Genomic DNA, 22,547 nt, shown 5'->3' with positions numbered 1-22,547 from the left:
AATACCACCAAGGCACCAGCCAAAAGAAGAAAGGAAAATCATAAAGAGAGAATATCACCAGACTCCGATCCCCATCCTCCAGCAAGGAAAGAAATTGCATTTGTAGATCATAAACTTCCTTGAACTATAAATTAGCTGCAAAGATTATCTTAATCATTGTTTAACTTTTTTTATCTCAACAAGCAATAACTGCAGAGCACAAAATTAACTGATCAAAAATTTCTCTAGCCGTGAAGCACATAAAACAGAGATCACTTCATCAGACGAAAAGAAAAGACAGATAATTACTGCAAGCTGAAAAGAATTGAAAAAATGTATTTATGTTGGATGGGTTGGGTTTGATCCGTTGCTCAACCAATCTGAGCCTAAGCATACTTTGGACGTGTTGAGTCATACTTTTTCATTAACTCAACCCATTTTAGCCTGTCCAAGTTTAATCAGCATGCCCATTAAACTCTTACAGAAGATTCTAATTCAATGGAAATTCCTCCCCAATCATTTCTTGAAGTCTAGCCAAGGAGTATTTGTTGCATTCTCTCTGACTTTACAGTAAGAACTAGCTGATAACAAGCTAAAAGGGGGATATAGAGCTGCCGATCGATGTGTCCAATATCAATCTTAGATTAAGAATCTTGCAGCAAAAGCTCTGCTTTATAAAAAAATTCAAGTAATGAAAATCTCCTACTTAACAAGGTTTGCTCTTGCTTACAACAAAACCAAGAAGTACAATTACATTTAATAATTTAGGCTCTATATAGAATTATTCATATGATGAAACAAAGGCAATCAGGATGTAGAGGGTAGATTATGGGTTCATCCAGACCCAACAGCTTTAGCTTAGACCTTGTATACCTGTTAAAAGAATTCACTAAATAAGTATAAATAACTGATTTCAAACCCAGTAAATCAAATGAGTTGTGCTAGAACTCTTAACTGGAACCCATAAAGTTCAAATCTTAGATCTGCCTCTAAAGACAATTAAACTAGAAATGAAAAGAACTAAAGAAGACCAAGATGCAAAAAATATCTGAATCTCCATTAATTATATTGAATCCTCAACAATAAACAATGATAAATCTGAAACCAACCAATAGTGAATTTCATTCATATATACAACAACAAAAAGAACTTGTAATCAATTAAAGAAGCCCGACTAGAAAATAAATACCAAGAAGCATTAACCAAACAATATGAAGCAAGAGGAGGGCCTGACCCGGAACAGAAGCGGACCCTCCATTTCCAACAGTGCAAGGCCCTAACTTGGCAACACGGACCTCAGCACAATGAGCATCGGGGCAGCCACACCAGTATGTTACCCCGTTGACGCCACAAACCGGGTCGGGTCGGAAACAGTTAATGGGGCAAGAATCCGTAGTTAGTTGCGTTCTAGGACAGATATCTTCATCATCCTGATGGGAAGGCAGTGGCTTTAAACCGTGTGAACTGACAGTAAAGGAGAAAAAAATGACTGCAAATAGCAGAATTAGGAGATGGAATTGGGATATTCTCAACTTTAATTTCATGGTTAAGTTACTCTAGAATTAGAAAAGGTCGTTTTTTTAAAAAAAATTGATGATACAGAGAAACCCTAATTCAGGAAATTGCAAACCCTAAAAAAGGAATCAAAGGCTTTCAGCTGACCAAAGGGGAGAAGAAATTTCGTCCTTATTATCACTCTGTCCAACTCTTTGGAGACTGCTGACTACTTGTATTCTCAATTTAAAATATTAAAAACTAAGCTATTATTGGTAAATTATTTAGGAGGGACCCATACTGTGACGATTTTTCTTTTTTCAATTTTAGTTTATTTTTCTTACGCTAGCTTTAATGCCTTTAATTAGTTCTAAGCATTGACAGACTTGTCTAGGCTGGGATTTTCCATGGAACAATGAACCTTTGCCATGTGAGTAGTGAGTTTTGAGTCGTTTGACAATGGAATTCGGATATGTGTGGTTCAGATGATTTCTTAATCTTTTCCAATTTAAGGCTATTCGTAATTCTATAATAATTTTTGTTTTAGGGGTTTTTAAGGAACCACATGTGATGTGGGGTGGCACATCTATATTAGCCAATCATAACTACAACCCAATCATTTTAGTCCATGTTCCATGCAACGTGACTCTCAATCCAAACTATGCTTTGGATATACATTTTTTTTTTCATAATGGTATCACTTAATGCACACAGAGATATATGATATATCGAGTAACTCATTTATTCGCTAAAATTAATATAAATGGGACGAAATCATCCAACGACTTTGGTCTTTATTGACATTTGAAGATTAGGCTCAGATTTATACCAGTTAGATGAAGTAAAATTACAACACATTGAAAGGTTTTAATCCTATAACTTCCAGCCCTGCCTGCATTCTGCGTTCTTATTGTAGTTTTGTTCGAGACATTAATTACTCAAACACTTTTGATGATATCTGATGATGCTGTAATTTTCCTTTTGCAGAATTTTGTCAAAACACTTGTTTAGTAACTCCTGTTTTCCCCCTTGGCACCATCAAAGGCCAATGTTATATTGTCTGTATCCATCATATCAGTTGGGATGTAAGATGTTTCTATGAATAAACCAATCATGTGTATATCCCACTCTTTTAGTTACCAATGTTAATAACATTATTTATGTCATGTTATTATTGCAGGAATTCTTCATTAGTTTGCCACCCTGCATTTGTCTACAGACGTAAGTTAAAGGAAGTGAGTTCGATTGAATCTGTTTGTTAAGTTTAGAATTTTCATGATGATCAATTGTTTAACCAAAAATCTGAGTCTTTGGTCAAAGCTAAAAAGAAATTCGGGTTACTGATAATCAGGAGACAAAAATAAAATACTTTTGAGAACGATGGTAAAGAAGCAAATAGATGTGTATTTCAATAAATTCTCAATAGTATTCCGTGTCCTTACAAATGATGATACTTCTTCCTTTTATAGATAATTCTAGGTAAAGGAATGAAGCCTCAGCTTTAATGATATAATCATGAGTAATAAATGATATTAAATAAGCCGTTATACAATCATTCCTATTAAATACCAATTTCGTAACGTATCAAGTATTTAATAATGAATTTGGACTCCTTTCTGTCACCAGATCTTTGCTTTCAATGTCTTCTATCCGTTGGCTGTAAATGATTTAAATTGGTACGAGACTCGTATCTATACGTCGTCTCGTGCCTATTTAAATTCTTCTTCCCGTAGCTGTTTCCATCTGTGCCTCTTAGTCAATTGCTGTGCTTTGACCATTTAACTAATCCACGTGTCATGCCACATCATCTTTTAATATAAACTCAGTTTTTTTTCAATACAGATAGTCCCCCCACTTTCCATTTTTTTATCAATTAAATAATTGGGAAGTGGATCTTCATGTAAAAGGAATTTTTGCCACAATTAATGCTCATGACAGTACTAACGTCTCAGCAGTCTTTTCCATTTAATGCTCTGCCCATGTGTCATTTTCTAATTGATTCCGCTATTCATACCCTTTTTCGAGATTTCTTCATTATCACTATTTACGAAGTGATAGCTGCCTTTATTGTAGGCTTTTCATCATTACACTTAAAAAGTTGACGGTTCCCATTTTACACATAACTTTGTCTTCCTTTGTCTTCTTCACAAATCTTCAGCACATACTTCCTTCTTAACAATGTCTTCTTCAAACCCTAACCGTAAAAAAGTTCCAATTCTAGATCAATTTCCCCAACGCCCCTGTTAGACACAGAAGAGGCGGAGGAGGTAGGCTTCGAACAGGGTTAGAATCTACGCGAGGCGGCTCCTCTGGTTCTTCTTCAAGGAGTTCTATCCCAAAAGCCCCTTCTTCTAAAAGTAGGGAAATTCTTGATCCTTCTCAAGAACCCTCAGTTGATGATATAGTTCCCGGCGATTTGTCTTTTGAAAGTGACAAAACGTCTCTTCAAAAACAAATTAAAAATTTAGAAAGAGCCGATACTTACCCAACAATAGTAACCGAGCTTACAATCCCCACCATAAGAAGAGATTGTAACTGGAAGGATAGTCTCCGAATGTCAATTCCTTCCCCAAATCAAAGAATTTCCTCTTTTAGAAGTGGGTATTCTTCTGTTTACACTTACCCCTTCACTTTAGGTTTTAATCCTCCGATTGACCCAGTTATTCTCGATTTTTGTCGTTTCTTTACAATTTGTTTGGCCCAAATCGGTCCATTGGTGTGGAGAACAGTGGCTTGTTTGAGATATTTATCCTCCAAGGCCAATGTCAATTTCACCTTTTCTCACCTCATTCATCTATACCATCCTAACTTAATACGCCATGGGGTTTTTACCTTAACTGCAAGGAGCAAAAAAGTTTTGGTAAATCCTGAGGATGACAAAGATCGTGGATGGTATATCCGTTACGTTGCTGTCCGTACAGTGGACTTGATTGGCGAAACAAATATTCCCTTCCCTGAGAAGTGGAATTTTGAACGTAGGTTTCCTTTTATTTACCGTACCTACTTTTGAGAATTTCAAAAGAAAGTTGTTTTTAACCTCGTCCCTTCTTGGTTTTTTGTAGCAACCATGGGAGATGTGGAACCTATTCCCAACTTTCGTGGTTGGGTAGACTCACTTTTGAAGATTGCTTCTAGGGAGCAGAGAACTTGGAAATCAATTTCTTCCTTACATGGCTGGAAAGTCAAAACACATGGTATCCCCCTTTTATATGAAATTTTTTTTTTACATGTTAAGCACTTTTTCCTCAACTTTAATCATGTATATCCATCCTTTAATCAGGATTTGGCATTAGAGGAATGACGGCTGAAGTAGCTATGGCCATTCGCATGTCTGCGAATGCTGCTCTTGATTTGGATAAGGCTCGAGCCTTGCTGCCTAAAAGGAAAGCTACAAAGGAAAGTTCTGAAGAAGAAGAGGAGGGTACCTCCCTAATTACCAGGCCAAGGGTCAGGAGACGAATAATCATTGATGATGAAATTGAAAACACTCCTGCTCGTACCTCCGCCACCGAGCCTGTTTTGATTCAATCTGATGAGGACGCCGAACCAAGAGATAATAATGAGTCAATTCAGCATCTTTTTGACAGTGGTTTCGGGAGTGGCGAGCTCGGCCCTGTTTTTGATGAAGCTCCTCTTTCCTCATTTGTTCCTATTTCCTCCATTCCTCTGCCAACCGTAAGTATTTCTTTACCAGTTTTGACGACTTCCGTTCTTTTGCCAGTTTCTACCGCTCCTATATCCATTCCTTTGGTTGTTTCTTCCGCACCTGCTTCCGCTCCGGTGTTGGTTTCTACATCTTTTCCTTCCATTCCTTCCACTGCTCCTCTTCCCTCTGTTCATCATACAGAGACAAGTTCTAGCAGTGGAAGTATGACTATGAGAAGTGTTACTTTGGAGGTTCCTGCCAATCATAGCCTCTTGAGGAAGACCGACAAAACCGATGTTTGGCTCGAACCTCTAATTGGAGATATCGAGAAGAAGAAGATGGAGAGCCATATCTGCTTAACTCTGATGAATGACGTAGTTCATTCTACTTTGAAGGTATTTTTACCAACAAGTTTTTTTTTTTAAATTATCTTCAATCTCTCATTTCCATGACTTTCCTCTGTAGGCTAACCTTATTGGCACGGAATTAATGGGAAGAATTTCCCTACTGGAAAGAAAAGCTCGTGAGTCTGAAAAGACTGTCCACGAGGCCGAGGAAATAGCTAGGGGAGCCCAGCTTGAAGCAACCAATTGGAAGGAGCAGTTCGAGAATGCTCAAGGGACCATAGAGGAGTTGCAAGAAGATAAAAATCTCCTGGAGCAGCAAAACCGTGGTTTAACTTCTGAACTGGCAACTGTCAAAGCCTCTTCAAGCCAATTGAAAAGAGACAAAGAGCTTTTGGAATGCTCTTTGTCAGAACAATTATCCAGGGCTAGTGAAGAAGTTAGAGAGCTGAAGGCACTTTTGGCTAGGAAGGAAGAATATGCAGGAGAGTTAGTGCAAAGCTTGACTCAAGCTCAGGCTGACTTACAGACTTCTTCTGACGAGATTCATGCCTTGAAGAGTTCTCATGCTTCTCTTGAAGCTTCCCTTGATTCCCATTTAGCTGAATATCAAATCTTAAAAAACGATCTTGCTATGTGGGAAAAGGAATATGGACTTCTAGAGGAAAATTTTAACATAGAAGTGAGTTGGGCTTTCCTGAAATCTCGTCGTGATGCTTTGACGGAAGCTGCTCAAGAAGGTTTTGACTTGCAGTCTGAACTGGCCAAAGTCGTAGATACCATCGAGAAAAGCCAACAGTCTACTGATACTCCTTCTCCTGCACTTGAAGTTCCTGGAACAGAAGAACTTTTAAATGAAGAAGTGAATACTGCAGCAATTGGGATTACAATTCCTGCTTCAGCTGAAAATGTTGCAATTCCAGCTTCAGAGGGTGAAACTTCTATGACCCAGTCTGTGGAAGTTGAAGCTTCCGTGACTCTTGTTTCCCTCATTGATCCTAACATTTCAAGCTCTGCTGAAATCGTTCCTGTTGCTGCTTCTTCAGAAGTTGCCACCGTGCCTGTGGCTGAAAGTGAAATAAATATTGCAACTTCTGATGTGCTAACCCCTTCAATTGGATGATGGTTTTATCCCTTAGTTTTTAAGGGATTTTTTGGTGAAAGTCCCCAGTTATCATAATGGGGCACTTGTATAAACTTTTATTGACTAAGTTTCTACTTAGTCTTTTTAATTATATTAAGAAGTTTTGTTAGTACTTCAATGTGTTCTATTCTTGCCTTTTCCTTACTTATTTAGGACTTATAGAATAGTTTAGCATTTTTATCCTTTGAAAATGCTTTATGATTCTTCTCATGACTTATTAACATGAGGCTTATAAAAGAGGGCCCTTTTATTTTATCGACACTTAATGAAGAAGACGTCTCAACTTCATAATGGTGTTATAATACGATGAAAGTAATAGGAAAACACACGTTTTATATGAAACAACTTTGGCAAGTTTTTATTCATAAACTTTTAACAAGTGTTTGACTGTTACATGTATTACAATACATCTACAACTTTCTCGTAACTGTTTTTCTTGTAACAGATTTGTAAATAACATAAAATAAACAAGGTTTTTCTTCATAACCTGTTTCAGTACATAGTCATGACCCTATCTTTACATGTTAAGAAGGGTTTGAGAGGTGACTTTGTTTATGAGTTTGAGAGATGACTCTGTTGTTCTCATGAATGCTGAAGACTTCGTAACTTTTTCTCAACACTTGCTTCTTTGTGGCCGATTTTTGTTCGATACTCGTATCTGTTTCTCTACACATATCTGTGTATAATATGTAGTCCCCCAAGTGTTTGAGCGGTGAAGTATGAAGCCTCGAGCACTTGTTTATTTCTTTTACTTTGGCCCTTTTCCTGAAACAGAAAGATATACGGGACTCGACGGTGCGATTATAGATGAAGACTGCCTAACTCGTGTGTATTTCCATCAGATTAATTGTAACCCTGGGCTAGGAATTTAAGAATACTCCATTTTGCCTTGCAGGTTGTGACTCATCATTTGGCACGAGTTAGGATATTTTGCCTAGCATCTAAAATCGTTAGTAAAATATTAATAAACCAAGAGAGAAATTTTAACATGATGATACCTGACCGTAGGTACTTTCTTAAAAGTAATATCTTTTTAAGTGGACAACATTCCAATGTGAGGGTAAAACTTTACCATCCATTGTTTCCAACTGGTATGCTCCTTTTCCCGCAATGCCACAGACTTTGTATGGTCTTTCCCATGTTGGACTTAGCTTTCCTGAGTTAGCAGCTTTTGCAGATTGGAACACCTTTTTAAGCACGAAGTCCCTAATTTTGAAAAATCTGAGGCGTGCTTTCCTATTGTAATATCGTTCTATTACTTGCTTTTGTGCGGCCATCCTTATCAAAGCAGCTTCTCTTCTTCCTTCAAGTAAATCTAGGCTAACCCGCATCTCTTCATTATTAGATTCCTCCGTTGCCTGATCATATCGTGTGCTTGGCTCACCTATTTCTACTGGAATTAAGGCTTCCGTACCATAAACCATCGAAAATGGTGTTTCTCCAATGCCTGTTTTGGTCGTTGTACGATAAGCCCATAGTACTCCAGGTAACACCTCAGACCAATTACCTTTTGAATCTTGTAACCTCTTTTTCAAGTTATTGATAATAGCTTTGTTAGTTGATTCTGCTTGTCCATTCCCCACTGGATGATATGGCGTAGACGTTATTCTTTTGATCTGCCAACTTCGAAGAAATTCTGTAACTTGTGCTCCAATGAATTGTGGTCCATTGTCACACACGATCTCCTTTGGTACTCCAAAGCGGCATATTATATTTCGCCATATGAAGTCTTTAACTTCTTTTTCTCGTACCTGTTTAAATGCCCCTGCTTCTACCCATTTAGTGAAATAATCTGTAAGTACAAGTAGAAATTTTACCTGACCTTTTGCTTGTGGAAGTGGACCTACGATATCCATTCCCCATTTCATAAAGGGCCAAGGGGCTAAAACAGGATGTAGTAACTCAGCTGGTCTGTGCATATTATTGCCGTACCTTTGACATTTATCACATTTGGACACGAAACTGGTTGCCTCTTCTTCCATCTTAGGCCAATAATATCCTGTGCAAATTAACGTTCTTACCAGTGACCGTCCTCCTGCGTGATTCCCACAATGTCCTTCATGTACTTCTCTCATGACATATTCGGTTTGAGAGGGACCGAGACACCTTGCTAATGGTCCGCCGAACATCTTTCGATAAAGATTACCTTGATATAAACAATATCGTGCAGCTTTTTTGCGAAGCGCGTAAGCCTTTCCTTTGTCATTAGGCACGGTTCCGTGCTGTAAAAAGGCAACAATTTCATTTCTCCAATCCCATGTTAGATGATTAAAATTTACCTCGTTTTTATCAGGTTCAAGAACGGAATGAAATAGATGTATGACTGAAGCATCTGTATTGTTTGCCACGTCTGCTGCGGATGCAAGGTTTGCTAAAGCATCCGCCTCTACATTCTCATCTCTTGGGATCTGCACTACTTTCCAAGTTTGGAATTGCTTTATTAACTCCCGTACCTTTGCGAGGTATTCTTGCATTCGTGACTCTCTGGCTGTATAAGTCCCCAGCATCTGATTAACCACGAGTTGAGAATCACTCTTGATTATAATCTGTGTTATGCCGAGTTCTCGTGCCAATTCTAAACCTGCAATTACAGCCTCATACTCTGCTTCATTGTTAGTTATAGAATGACATTTTATAGCCTGTCTAATGGTCTCACCCGCAGGTGGTACGAGGACTATTCCTAAGCCTGCCCCTTTTACATTAGATGAACCGTCAGTGTATAAAACCCAAGTCCCCGGGTTCGCACCATTAAAAACTAATAATTCTTTTTCTGCTTCTAAATGCATCCCCTGGCTAAAATCAGCCACGAAATCAGCTAGTACTTGAGACTTTATAGCGGTCCTGGGTTGATAAATAACTTCATACTCACTTAGTTCTATAGCCCATTTTGCTAATCTTCCTGAAAGTTCGTGTTTATGCAAAATATTTCGAAGTGGAAAAGCAGTAACTACTACAATGGGATGACATTGAAAATAAGGTCTTAACTTTCTAGATGCCATGATCAAAGCTAATGCTAATTTTTCTAGCTGTGGGTATCGTGTCTCAGCTTCCAATAAGGACTTACTTACATAATAAATAGGAGATTGTTTACCTTGGTCCTCGCGGACTAAAACAGCACTTACTGCGACTTCAGATACGGCCAGATAAATGAGAAGTTTTTCCCCCACCTTCGGTTTTGCCAACAACGGTGGTTTTGACAAATAAGCTTTCAAATTTCTAAGGGCTTGTTGACAATCTTCATTCCATTCAAAATGATCTTGCTTTTTAAGTGCAGAGAAAAACTTAAAACACCTTTCCGAGGATTTGGAAATAAATCTCCCCAAAGCTGCAATTCTTCCCGTTAATCTTTGTACTTCCTTTTTATTAGTAAGTATATCCGGGATTTCTTCTATTGCTTTGATCTGAGAAGGATTCACTTCAATACCACGATTAGAAACAAGAAAACCCAAAAACTTACCTGATGCAACTCCAAATGCACATTTTTCTGGGTTGAGTTTCATATTAAATTTTCGCAAAATTTCAAAAGTAACAGATAGATGAGAAATATGATCATGAGATTGCTGGGTTTTGACGAGCATATCGTCTATATATACCTCCATTGTTTTCCCTAAATGTTCTTGGAACATTTTGGTGACCAACCTTTGATAGGTTGCCCCAGCATTTTTGAGGCCAAAGGGCATTACTTTATAACAGTAAGTCCCCCTGTCTGTGATGAAAGAAGTTTTTTCTTCATCACCAGGATCCATTTTAATTTGATTATATCCTGAGTATGCATCTAAAAAACTTAAAAGTTCATGACCTGCGGTTGCATCAATTAGTTGGTCTATATGCGGTAAGGGAAAGGAATCTTTTGGACAGGCTTTATTTAAATCGGTATAATCTACACAAACACGCCACTTACCATTCTTCTTGGGTACGACTATCGTATTAGCTAACCAAGTAGGATATTTTACCTCACGGATTGATCCGATTTTTAATAATTTTTGGACTTCCTCCTGAATCACCTGGTTCTTGAAAGCACCTTGTTTTCGTTTCTTTTGCTTTATTGGTGTGAAAGAAGGGTCCTCATTGAGTTTGTGAGTCACCACATTTGGTGGAATCCCTGTCATGTCAGCGTGGGACCAAGCAAAGCAGTCTAAGTTAGCTTTTAAAAATTCGATTATCGTACCTCGCATGTTCGTGCTTAAATTGGCCCCGACATAAACCTTCCGTTCAGGCCATTGATCAAATAACATCACTGCCTCAAGCTCTTCAATTGTCATTTTGATGCTTTCATTTTCTTCAGGTTCTTGAATTGTGTCAGGTCTTGAGTCCAAATCCGTCTTTTCCTGTTCAGTTGAAGTTTGATCTTTTTTACCTTCAACTATTTCCTGTAATTGCTAATTTTCTTTATTCTCGGCGCTCGTACTTATTACAGCGTTGACACTTTTAGCCATCTGCTGATCCCCACGAATTTGGCAAATTCCCCATGGTGATGGGAATTTAATAACCTGATGTAGAGTTGATGGGACAACGTCCATATCGTGTATCCATGGTCTCCCCATGATCATATTGTAGGCCATTTCCATATCAACTACCTGAAATTTAGTTTCCTTCACAACACCCATAGCAAAAGTTGTTAGAAATACCTCACCTTTTGTTACTACACTTGAATTGTCAAAGCCTGACAAGGTGTGCGCCTTGGGTATCATTTTGTCTTCAGCTTGCATTTCTCGTAGTACCCTTAGTAATATAATATTTACAGAACTCCCTGGATCAATCAAAACTCGTTTTACATTAGTATCATGTACAAGTAAAGATATTACCAGTGCGTCATTATGTGGAGTTGTCACTCCTTCGGTATCTGCGTCATCGAACGAAATACTTTCATTTTCAAGGACCTGCCGCACCCGTTTCCCGTGTGTAATTGTTACCTTAGAAACCTTGTTGGAGGCTGTGTAGGTTACGCCGTGAATGTCCTCTCCCCCGCTTATGACATTCACTGTCCTCTTGGGTGAAGGAGGTTGTGGTGGCTCTTGTCTGTTTTTCATATAAGCTTGTTTTCCTTTCTCACTAAATAACTCAGTGAGGTACCCTTGCTTCAATAAATGATCCACTTCACTCTGCAGGAATCTGCATTCTGAAGTTTTGTGCCCGTGATCGTTGTGAAATTCGCACCAATGATCCGGATTGCGTCTACTTGGATTTGACCGCATCTCTTTTGGCCACCGTACCTTATCTCCCATGCTTCTTAAAACAGCTACGAGCTCGGAGGTAGAGACATTAAAATTATATCCACCGAATCGTGCCTTTAAACTCCTGTCATCATCTCGTGATTCTTGTCTGTTCCGATCATTCCTGAACTTTGAAGAAGAGCCAGAATCCTGGTTCCTTGATTTTTGATCGTATTGCTGGCTATCTTGTTTCGACCGTGGGTCCTTTCCTGCGGGTCCCATATATGGATCGTACCTATTTTTACCTGATCTTTTTTCGGAATCTGACCTTCGGGTACCGCCCCTTTCTTCATGATGGAGCTTAGGTACGGTATCTTCTTCGATTCGCAGCTTCGTGCTATACCTGTTGTAAACATCATTCCATGTGGTTGCAGGAAATTCTCGAAGACTTTCTTTGAGTCGTCTCGTGGCTTCAGAACTTTTGTCATTTAAATTACTTGCAAAAGCTATAGCAGCCCAATTGTCAGGCACACGAGGTAGAGTCATTCTTTCACGCTGGAATCTATCAACGAAGTTTCTAAGCAACTCCGAATCCCCTTGTTTGATTTTGAAAATATCTTCCATCCTTTTCTCAACCTTTTGTGCTCCCGAATGTGCTTTAATAAAAGAATCTGCAAGCTCAGCAAAAGAATTAATAGAATTTTCAGATAAAAGAGAATACCAGGTTAATGCACCCTTGGTGAGTGTTTCTCCAAATTTCTTGACCAATACTGATTCAATTTCTTGTTTGGTCAAGTCGTTGCCTTTTACGCCGGTTGTAAATGCAGTCACGTGGGTCTGTAGTACCATCATATTTCGGGATGTCAGGCATTTTGAACTTTTTCGGAATTGGAAGGGGAGCAGCACTAGGCTTCCATGGTTGTTGTGAGTATTTGTCCATGTCTACTCCTTTTATTACAGGTGGAACTCCAGGGATTTGTTCAATACGCTCATTTTGTTCCTTAAGCTGTTTCTGCAAGGTTAGTACTAAATTTTGCAAATACGAATTATTTAAATTACCTGGTCCCCCTTCTTGTGGTTCACTGGGGGTTGCTCCGTTTCCAGAATTATCAAGACCAGAACGGGGGTTCTCCAATGTATTATTATTAGGAGTTGGTGTAGGTGGCGCAGCAGGCAATCGACTAACAAGTGCCTGAAGAGCTTTGCCGACCTGTGCATCAATTAGCTTTTGCAAAGCTTCAGTTGTAACTCCTTCAAAATGTTCAGATTGCTCTTGTTGATCAGCACGGGATTCAGTAACAGGAGTGCCTTCACGAGATTGACGTGGTGAATTTAGAGGAGAGGGAACCACGTTATCTTGATTTTGATGTATTTGATTCTCATGGTTTCCCAATGTGTTATTACTATTGTTGTCGGCGTTGTTGTTTGACATGGTGACGCCAATAGATAAGATATAGCTTAAAAGGAAAGATTATCAGATTCCCGGTAACAGAACCAATTTGTTTAACCAAAAATCTGAGTCTTTGGTCAAAGCTAAAAAGAAATTCGGGTTACTGATAATCAGGAGACAAAAATAAAATACTTTTGAGAACGATGGTAAAGAAGCAAATAGATGTGTATTTCAATAAATTCTCAATAGTATTCCGTGTCCTTACAAATGATGATACTTCTTCCTTTTATAGATAATTCTAGGTAAAGGAATGAAGCCTCAGCTTTAATGATATAATCATGAGTAATAAATGATATTAAATAAGCCGTTATACAATCATTCCTATTAAATACCAATTTCGTAACGTATCAAGTATTTAATAATGAATTTGGACTCCTTTCTGTCACCAGATCTTTGCTTTCAATGCCTTCTATCCGTTGGCTGTAAATGATTTAAATTGGTACGAGACTCGTATCTATACGTCGTCTCGTGCCTATTTAAATTCTTCTTCCCGTAGCTGTTTCCATCCGTGCCTCTTAGTCAATTGCTGCGCTTTGACCATTTAACTAATCCACGTGTCATGCCACATCATCTTTTAATATAAACTCAGTTTTTTTCCAATACAATAATTATGAGTAATAAATGATATTAAATAAGCCGTTATATAATCATTCCTATTAAATACCAATTTCGTAACGTATCGAGTATTTAATAATGAATTTGGACTCCTTTCTGTCACCAGATCTTTGCTTTCAATGCCTTCTATCTGTTGGCTGTAAATGATTTAAATTGGTACGAGACTCGTATCTATACGTCGTCTCGTGCCTATTTAAATTCTTCTTCCCGTAGCTGTTTCCATCCGTGCCTCTTAGTCAATTGCTGCGCTTTGACCATTTAACTAATCCACGTGTCATGCCACATCATCTTTTAATATAAACTCAGTTTTTTCCAATACATCAATAATCTAAAGAAGACTTGACTAATGAAATCTCATTGTGTGCAGATTTAAAGAGCAATGGCATTCATGAAAAGAAAGAAGAACATATGGGAAATCAGAGGAACTTAACAGCTATGTGTTTTGAACTTTGCATTAATCAAAGAACAAAGAAGGAAAGAGAGCTAATCACGGGTAGAGAACAAATCAAGAACAATCTGTGGAAGCTCTAATCAAGGATAAATGGAGGAACCAATTCGTCATGATTAAGGATGAATCTAGACCCTTTCAAGCAAGATTCATGAGGCTACCCTTTTGGTCTCACTCTTAGATAGCTATGTCTCACAAGAAGAGGCCTCCAATAATTGATGCTATGCGATCTCTGTCGCGCCCTGTTTTTCTTTGCGGAGTCCTGGTTTCGACATTTCATTGGGAACAACTCGTTTCCTTTTGGGAATTGAGTATTTGAATAGTCGCCACCTAACGGATTTAATATGCGTTAGGGCAACTAGAGCAATTAACTTATGTAACCAGTTTGCATTACCAGAGATTAGAGTAAGGGCTCGAAATAACCTTGAGGGGAAGGTGTTAGGCACCCCTCGCGGTCTACAACGGTGGGTCCCGACCGAACTCAATTATGTGAATTAGTCATTTAACAGGTAATCAGTCTAAACCCACAATTGCAAATAAAGGAAGTTTTTAGACAGTCATATGCAAATTAAGGGAGTTTAGATAGTCTAAGCACATACGTGTAAATTAAGGAAGGGAAGTCCTAATTTGGTTAGCCTATAGGATCATATCTGTACAATATCTGGTAAGCCTTCCTCAATTAGAGGGGTCACACGTGGCATTAGGGTCATCATATCTTGTTACTACCTATTACCCTCCCCTTAGTGGTTATATAAGCGAGTTTAATTAACGAACTCTAAGCGTGTTTTACCCGTCCCTTCCTTGTGGTCCCGGAGGTGCTTAGGACCTCTATACTTGGGCAGTTCTAGACACCCCTAAGGTATTTAAAAGGTAAAATCTAAGTGACAACAAAAAACACATAGGACTATCAAATAGAGAAGCAATTAGGGGATCATGTTTACCTCCACACATAAACAAATACGTAGCACGTCTCAAACAACTGTTTTTAAAGAAATTCAGAAGGCCCTAGGACATGATATCTAGATGAACATCACAAACACAGAATATGCAACATTTGTTTTAAGGTGAAGTGGCAGAATCCTAATCCGTTTGCCTACTGATTTTAAAAGCATGTTAAACCTGAACAATTCCACACATAAACAGAGCATACTTTACAGTTTTTAGGCCATTAATTACCTAAGGCTTGCCTAGGCGCAGGTCTGTATGCAATAATAATTCTGGGAACTAATTACAACAACCTGAAATTATCTAGTCCTATAGGCATGCTGATCTAGGCGATTAATGTTACAGAACTGATTCCATGCATATTTATACTAGAACATGATATCTATGTGTTGCACTATTTTTAAACCTTTTTATAGACAGTTATTCATTTAAGCGACGTAGGCATGATTTAGAGCCAATGCAAACAGAGTCCTAAAGCAGGATTTCTAATGCACAGAGAGAGATGGTCATTTTATTAAGCATGATTATAGTAATAGTTTAATGATAGAGTTTCTAGGTGATTGTGACTTCAGGCAGAATTAGAAATAAAATAATGACTATAACAGATTTCCTAATATGCAAAGTAGTAAATATGATTATCCTAAGGCATGATATCTAATGCACAGGTTTATGGCATGGTTTTTAATACAAATAGGCATAGCAAACCTAGAGACATGATATCTGTTGCGGAATGTAAACATAGTATAAACCTAAAGCATGATTTCTACTGCGAATCAACATATATAAGCCTAAAAGCATAATTTCTACCCGATTTCCCCACAAAAATCATATATGAACCTTCCCCTTTTTAATAATTACCCCAATATCTGTTTACAAAGAATATTATTACAGACCAGGATCAAATAAGGTACATAAGTAAATGAAACTATACTATAGGGAGCCTAAATCAGGCCCAAAGTAAACCTAGGGATGCCAAACCTTCAATATAGTCTCAGAAGCCAAATATCTCATAGTCAGTAGTATGTCTTGGTGTGTCAGAGTTCCTTAAAGACCTCAAGGATCCAGGGCAGTGCTCACACCAAGTCCTTTCTCAAATAGGGATTGGTTATGTGCAGTGTGGAAGGGCCAGCCCTGGCATGCCAGAGTTCAGAGGGATATCAAGGATCCTTGAGCAGTACACACACCAGAGGGGCAGAACTTAAATAATCTAAGAGTAGAAATGAGAGTGCTTGACATAGTTTGGAAGAGCTTAGTAAAACAGTGTTGAAATAAACTTTCAGGAGTGAAAAGGTTTTCAGGAATAGACACAGTTTAGAGACAATACTAAGAGTGAAAATAATTTTGAGATCAATTCTGAGAAGAGCAATGATACAATTACACAAACTTAGAATGCTTAGAATCACAACCATTCAGTAATCAGCTTTACAAATAGGGGTCAAAGGGGGTTGGGAATATAGAGAGTTCAAAAATATAACAAAGTCTAGGGGAGCATATGGAGCAACAGATGTATAGAACAAACAGTACTCTACTGGTTCAGAGACTTAACAAGCTAGTCATGATAAGGAGCAATTAAGACATAGTCATGTTGAAGACAAAGTGTATACTCATTAGGATCAACCAGGTATACTAGACAACTAAATTGTCAACATGATCACACCAATTAAAGAGAGTAAACAGAGACTAAATAAACATGTTGGCAGAGTATCAAACAATCAAGTGAGACTTAGACATACTGACTACACATTTAACAAGAGAAGACAAAATTTAGACATGCTGACTAAAGCAGTAAACATGGAAAAAAATTGGATACATAACCAATTACACTAGTGCAGGAATGGAACACATTGAGTTTCAAAATTAACTTAGAGACATACCAGTTAAGTAAGCAAAGGGAAGAATGTAAAACATGTGCAATTCTACTATCTAGCCATGGTTTTCAGCTGGCTAGACCAACAGTTAACACAAGTAACAAAGAAAGAAGAGAGAGTTTGAATGTGTGTGTATGTATTATGAACTTAGTGTTCGTGTGTTTGAGAGGTAGAATAAAAGTATATATATAGCACTTAAGGGGTGAATCAAAATAAGGTAAAAGAATCACAGTTCAATCAATTAGGAGCAATTAATCATTCACAGAATCAATTCCCATAGAGGAGTCCGGAATAGACCCCTTAATTGGGGGGCAATCAATTAACGGTCACAACAGGGGGTCCAATTAAGGTAAGGACTCAAAAACATTCCATGTAGGTAGTCAGTAGAAATCCCAAAAAACCATACTGATAACTAATTAAGGCAAGTATGATCAATTAAGGTCACAAATAAAGAAATAAATAAAATTTCAGCACATACTGATTTTAACAGGACATTTAATAGGAATCAATCAATAAAATCTTCAAAGAATACTGATTTTATAGGAAAGAGTTATTCAGATTCCCTAAATAGAAATCAATTAAGTAACACCTTATAGAAATACCAAATTTAATAAGAAAAGCTGGTTCGAATCATTAATAGAGATCAATTAGGGGAAAAATCCTAAAGAATACTGGATTTAACAGGGAAAACATTTGAATCTCTAAATAGAATCAGTGAGTGCAACTGATTCATAGAAATTAACATAATAGAAGAAATCAGGGTAACCATTAGAAACATCTAGGGTTCGAGCATACATACAAAGATTAACCAAATACATAAAGAGATGAACAGATTAAATATTAAAAGTAGAAAATCTTTTGAAGAAGGTCTGGGAAGAACCCTAGTTTACAAAGAGTGACTAAAAATCAAAGTAGTTAATTAAACAAGAGATTTTTAGAGGAAAACACCTAATAATACTCGAATCACCTCAGATTTATAAAGATCTGAGAAGAATCGAACAGTAGTGAAACTAGGGTTTTTAGAAAATAACTGATATGAAGAGAATCGATCAAAAACCCATGGATTCATACTTAAAAGCAAGAGGAAATCCATACTCACAAACGAAAGTGGCCTGAGACAGGCCAGTAAACAACTTTTAGGCCAGAACAAGGTTGAATCATCCATGATATTCTTCTAAGGACTCATGAAATCAAAGAGCCGGGGAGTATATGAGACCAGTGGTGGTCGGAGAAGGCACGGAAATACCATAGAAGGGAGGTCTTCGCCGGTGATGGCGATTAGGGTTAGGGTAAGTTGAGAGTGAACTGGAAGAGTGAGAGAAACGGGTGACGGCGGTCAAAGAGAAATAAAGAGGGAGGGGGGGTTAGGGTTAGGTGAACTAAAATAGTAATTTTAATCGTGGACCGTTGATCAAAAGGATTAACGGCCACGATTAAACGAGATTATTGGGTCGGGTGTATACAGATTGGGCTTAAGGGGTTTGGGCTGGTATATTTAAGGATTTGGGCTAATATTAAAGGGGTTTGGGCTGGTATTAAAAGAGGTTAGGTCTGAAATAAAAAAGGCTATTTGTTAAATACCCAAATAATTGATAAAAGTAATTTATAAAATAATTAATAGATTATAAAAAATAATTTTCATGCATAGAAAAGTTTTAAAAATAATTACTAAATACTTTTAAAATAAAACAAGCTATTTCTCTGGCAAAATAATGTAATAATGCATGCATGGGGCATAATTGCAAAGATATTACAATTGTAACCCAAAATGTAAATGTGGCTATTTATGAAATAATTTAAGCTTAATATAAATATAAATAGCAATATTAGGCTATGAAATTGTTATAAAGTCATTTGTGATGCAATTTGTAACTATTTATAACTAAAATATTGGGATAAATTAATTAAAAATCCCTAAAAATGTAAAAATTATGGAAAACTATCAGTTGATGCTAATGCATAGCTTTGAAGGTATATATGCACTTAATAAGTATTATAGGGAAAAATTGGATATCAACAATCCTAGAAGACAAGGAATCAAAATACTCATCAAGCTATAAAGGAAGAAGTAGAAGGTCAGTAAAAAGTGCGCAACTTCACATCTGTTTCTACACCTTCCTAGTTTTTAGTACAAACACTGTATTCGTGAGTCTACAAGTATCGCAAAAGTTAGGAAGAGTTGGAAAATAAAATAAAAGTTGGGTCAACATTAGAAAGAAACATTATAACAGTATATCGTTAGTGGTGAAGTACTAAAACCATCACTGTTGTAAACGCTTAATGAAGATCTAAGAGAACCCTTGTGACCCAAGGGGTAGGTACCACACTGGCACTAAACCAATATAAAAACTGCTACGCCTCCTTTACTTTTCTGATTGCTTAGTTTATTTTTGCTGTGGTTAAGTATTGTGTAAAGTTTAGTTGACTGATCTCCTACATAGTCAACTAAGTTTTACAAATCAGCTATAATTCACCCCACCCCCTTGTACTTTCAATTAGTATTAGAGCAGGACTCACAAACTTTACTTAACAACAAGTGAGGAAAAGATCATGGCATAAAACACAGTCGTTGGAGCACTATTCCAAGAAGGAACTTCTCAGGTACGACCTCCTTACTTCAATGGCCAAAACTTCTCTTATTGGAAAGTGAGCATGGAGACCTATACTATGTCATATGACATTAGGGTTTGGCGTGTGATTAAAAAGGAAAATCTTTCAATTCCACCAAAGAAGGATAAAGACGGTGAAATTATAGTATTATCTGATCCTATTGATTTATATTATTACACTAAATAACAAGAAGCTGTTATCTAAGTGAATGCCAAGGAAAAAAATCTGTTATACGATGCTATACGCGGAGAAGGATATGAAAAGATATCTAGCAGCGAAACTACAAAGGAAATGCGGGATAAGTTAGACATCACATATGAAGGAACTAACAAAGTGAAAGAGACAAGGATCAGTCTCCTGGTTCGAGATTATGAATTATTTCAAATAAAGGATGGAGAATCAGTGGAGGAAATGTTCTCTAGGTTCAGCAAAATCCTGGGAGACTTGAAATCCTTTGGTAGACCAATCAGAAGTGGAAAACAGGTCAAAAAAGTTTTGAGAAGTCTCCCACTATTTAGCAACCCAAAGTTATTGCTTTGGAATGTCAGGATCTTGACAAAATGTCCTATGATGAACTCAGAGGTGATCTAATTGCATTTGAGAAAACACATTTAGACAGGCAAGTCCAACAAGAAAAAAAGAAGACAATTGAGTTCAAAGCAATTGTAGCTGAAGAAGAAGAAGAAGAAGAAAGGGTGGGGGGGGGAGGAGGAGGAAAACAAGATGAGAATATAGCTATGCTCTCTAAAGTTGTAACAAGCATGATGAAGAAAAACAGAAATAGCAGAAGAGGTAAATCAAATTTCAGAAAAGGGAAGATGAATAGTGAAAATGACAAAAACGATGAAAATACTACGAGTGTGGAAAACATGGACACATTCAAGCCGAATGCCCTGAATTGAAAAAGAAACTAAGCAGAAATTTTCAAAAGAAGAAATACTTTGGATATTGGAGTGAGGAAGAAGAATCTGACCATGAGGAAATTGCCAACATGTGTTTCCTGCCCATCAAAGAAGAAAGCGATGAAGACTCGCGTGAGCTTGGTCTCATGGCAGACGAACAAACAAGTTAGGTACGTCTTCCTACATGTCCTAACTGTCATGACTTCCAAGAATTTATTGATATTGCTCTTGCAGATATTGAGAAAGTTCTGAATGAACTTCAAAAAATCCAAAGAAAAAAGAAAAACTGGGCTCTGAATTTAGAAGTTTGTGAAATTGGGAGAGACATGCTTCAAGATGAAGTCAATGAACTTCAACTTCAACTGAATGTATTGCAAAAATCCACCAATCATAACTCAGTTAGATCAAATTAGTTTGCTCCTCATAATTTACCAACTAGACCTAGAAATCACTCTGCATGCACTCATTGTGGCAAAAATGGTCACAGCTTTAACCACTGTAGGCTTAGAATCATAGGAGAAAAAGTCTCTAAAAATTCCAATAACCCTCATATTTTTATTGTGGAAAACCTGATCATACTTCTAATAATTGGAGGTTTAAGAACAAGGGGAGATAGTTCTGGCGACCCAAGCCCTCTAGTCATGCTAATATTCATAACACTAACCATTCAGGACCCAAGCAGACTTGGGTACCGTAAAACAAGTAATCTGTTTTTGCAGCAACACCTCATGAAGAATCAAAAAAAGAAATGGTAACTTGATAGTGCGTGTTCGAGACATATGACAGGTGACAAACAACTGTTCAAAACTGTCACGACCCGGACTTCCCACACTCGGGAGTCTTGATGGCGCATACTAGTGAAAGCTAGGCAAGCCAACCAATTGAATTATTTACCTTATTTCCATTCTAAATCCATTAATAATTAAGAACCAACAGTTATCAATCAACAAAATTTACTAAGCGGAAGATTAAATTTCAAGTTTAATAATACTGCAAATACCATTCCATAGCAAATCTACCCAAGACTGGTGTCACAACTTCACAGACTATCTAGGAGTACTACAAATAAAGGTCTGAAAGAAATAAATACAACACTGTCTCACGAAATACATGAATAAAATAGGAATAGTAGATAGAAGGAGACGCCAAGGCCTGCGACGCCTACAGGACTACCTCGGGTTGCCTGATGAACAAGAAACAACAATCTCACTGCAGTCCGAAATCTATAGCACTGGGATCTGCACAAAAGAGTGCAGAGTGTAGTATCAGCACAACTGACCCCATGTGCTAGTAAGTGCCTAGCCTAACCTCGGCGAAGTAGTGACGAGGCTAGGACCAGACTACCAAATAAACCTGTGCAGTTAAATCATATACAGCGAAAATAGAAGCAGATAATTACGACTAAAGTTGGGTGGGGGAAACATGCTGCAGGGAGTAATAGATAACAACATAACAACATTAGAGTAATGTAAGGAATGCTATAAATCAATTACCAGCAAAGGAAATAAGAAGAACAAGTACACATGTAATACCGTTGCAGGCATGCAACCCGATCCCATCTCATATAGTACCGTTGTAGGCGTGCAACCCGATCCCATTTCATATTGTACCATTGCAGGCGTGCAACCCGCTCCCATTTCATATATTACCATTGCAGACGCGCAACCCGCTCCCATTTCATATAATTACCGTTGCAGGCGTGCAACTCGCTCCCATTTCATATATTTTCATTGCAGGCGTGCAACCCGCTCCCTTTTCATATATTACCGTTGCAGGCATGCAACCCACTCCCATTTCATATGTTACTATTGCAGGCGTGTAACCCACTCCCTTTTCATTTATCAATACCAATCATAATAGAATTCCGACAAGGGAACAATAATATAACAACAACATCCCGACAAGGGAATAATACTATAACAATAACATCCTGGTAAGGGAACAATAAT

The 22,547-nt window shown here is 37.7% G+C and overlaps 1 protein-coding gene across 1 annotated transcript; it reads right to left on the bottom strand.

Annotated features, from left to right (window-relative positions):
* Positions 1–1,015: 1,015 nt before the first annotated feature.
* Positions 1,016–1,710, bottom strand: LOC104227544 (uncharacterized). The gene has a single exon (XM_009779809.2). The coding sequence runs from the start codon at positions 1,521–1,523 to the stop codon at positions 1,140–1,142; it is 384 nt and encodes a 127-aa protein (XP_009778111.2). The 5' UTR covers positions 1,524–1,710; the 3' UTR covers positions 1,016–1,139.
* Between the last annotated feature and the right edge of the window lie 20,837 nt (positions 1,711–22,547).

The sequence above is a fragment of the Nicotiana sylvestris genome, chromosome 6 (genome assembly GCF_000393655.2).
Source record: "Nicotiana sylvestris chromosome 6, ASM39365v2, whole genome shotgun sequence".
NCBI lineage: Eukaryota > Viridiplantae > Streptophyta > Magnoliopsida > Solanales > Solanaceae > Nicotiana > Nicotiana sylvestris.
Note: the sequence above shows the minus strand (reverse complement) of the source record. Positions and strands in the feature narration are given on the sequence as shown.

What these genes read in the sequence shown, in the direction of transcription:
- LOC104227544 (XM_009779809.2), bottom strand. Translation starts at nt 1,523, where the DNA reads ATGAAATTAAAGTTGAGAATATCCCAATTCCATCTCCTAATTCTGCTA.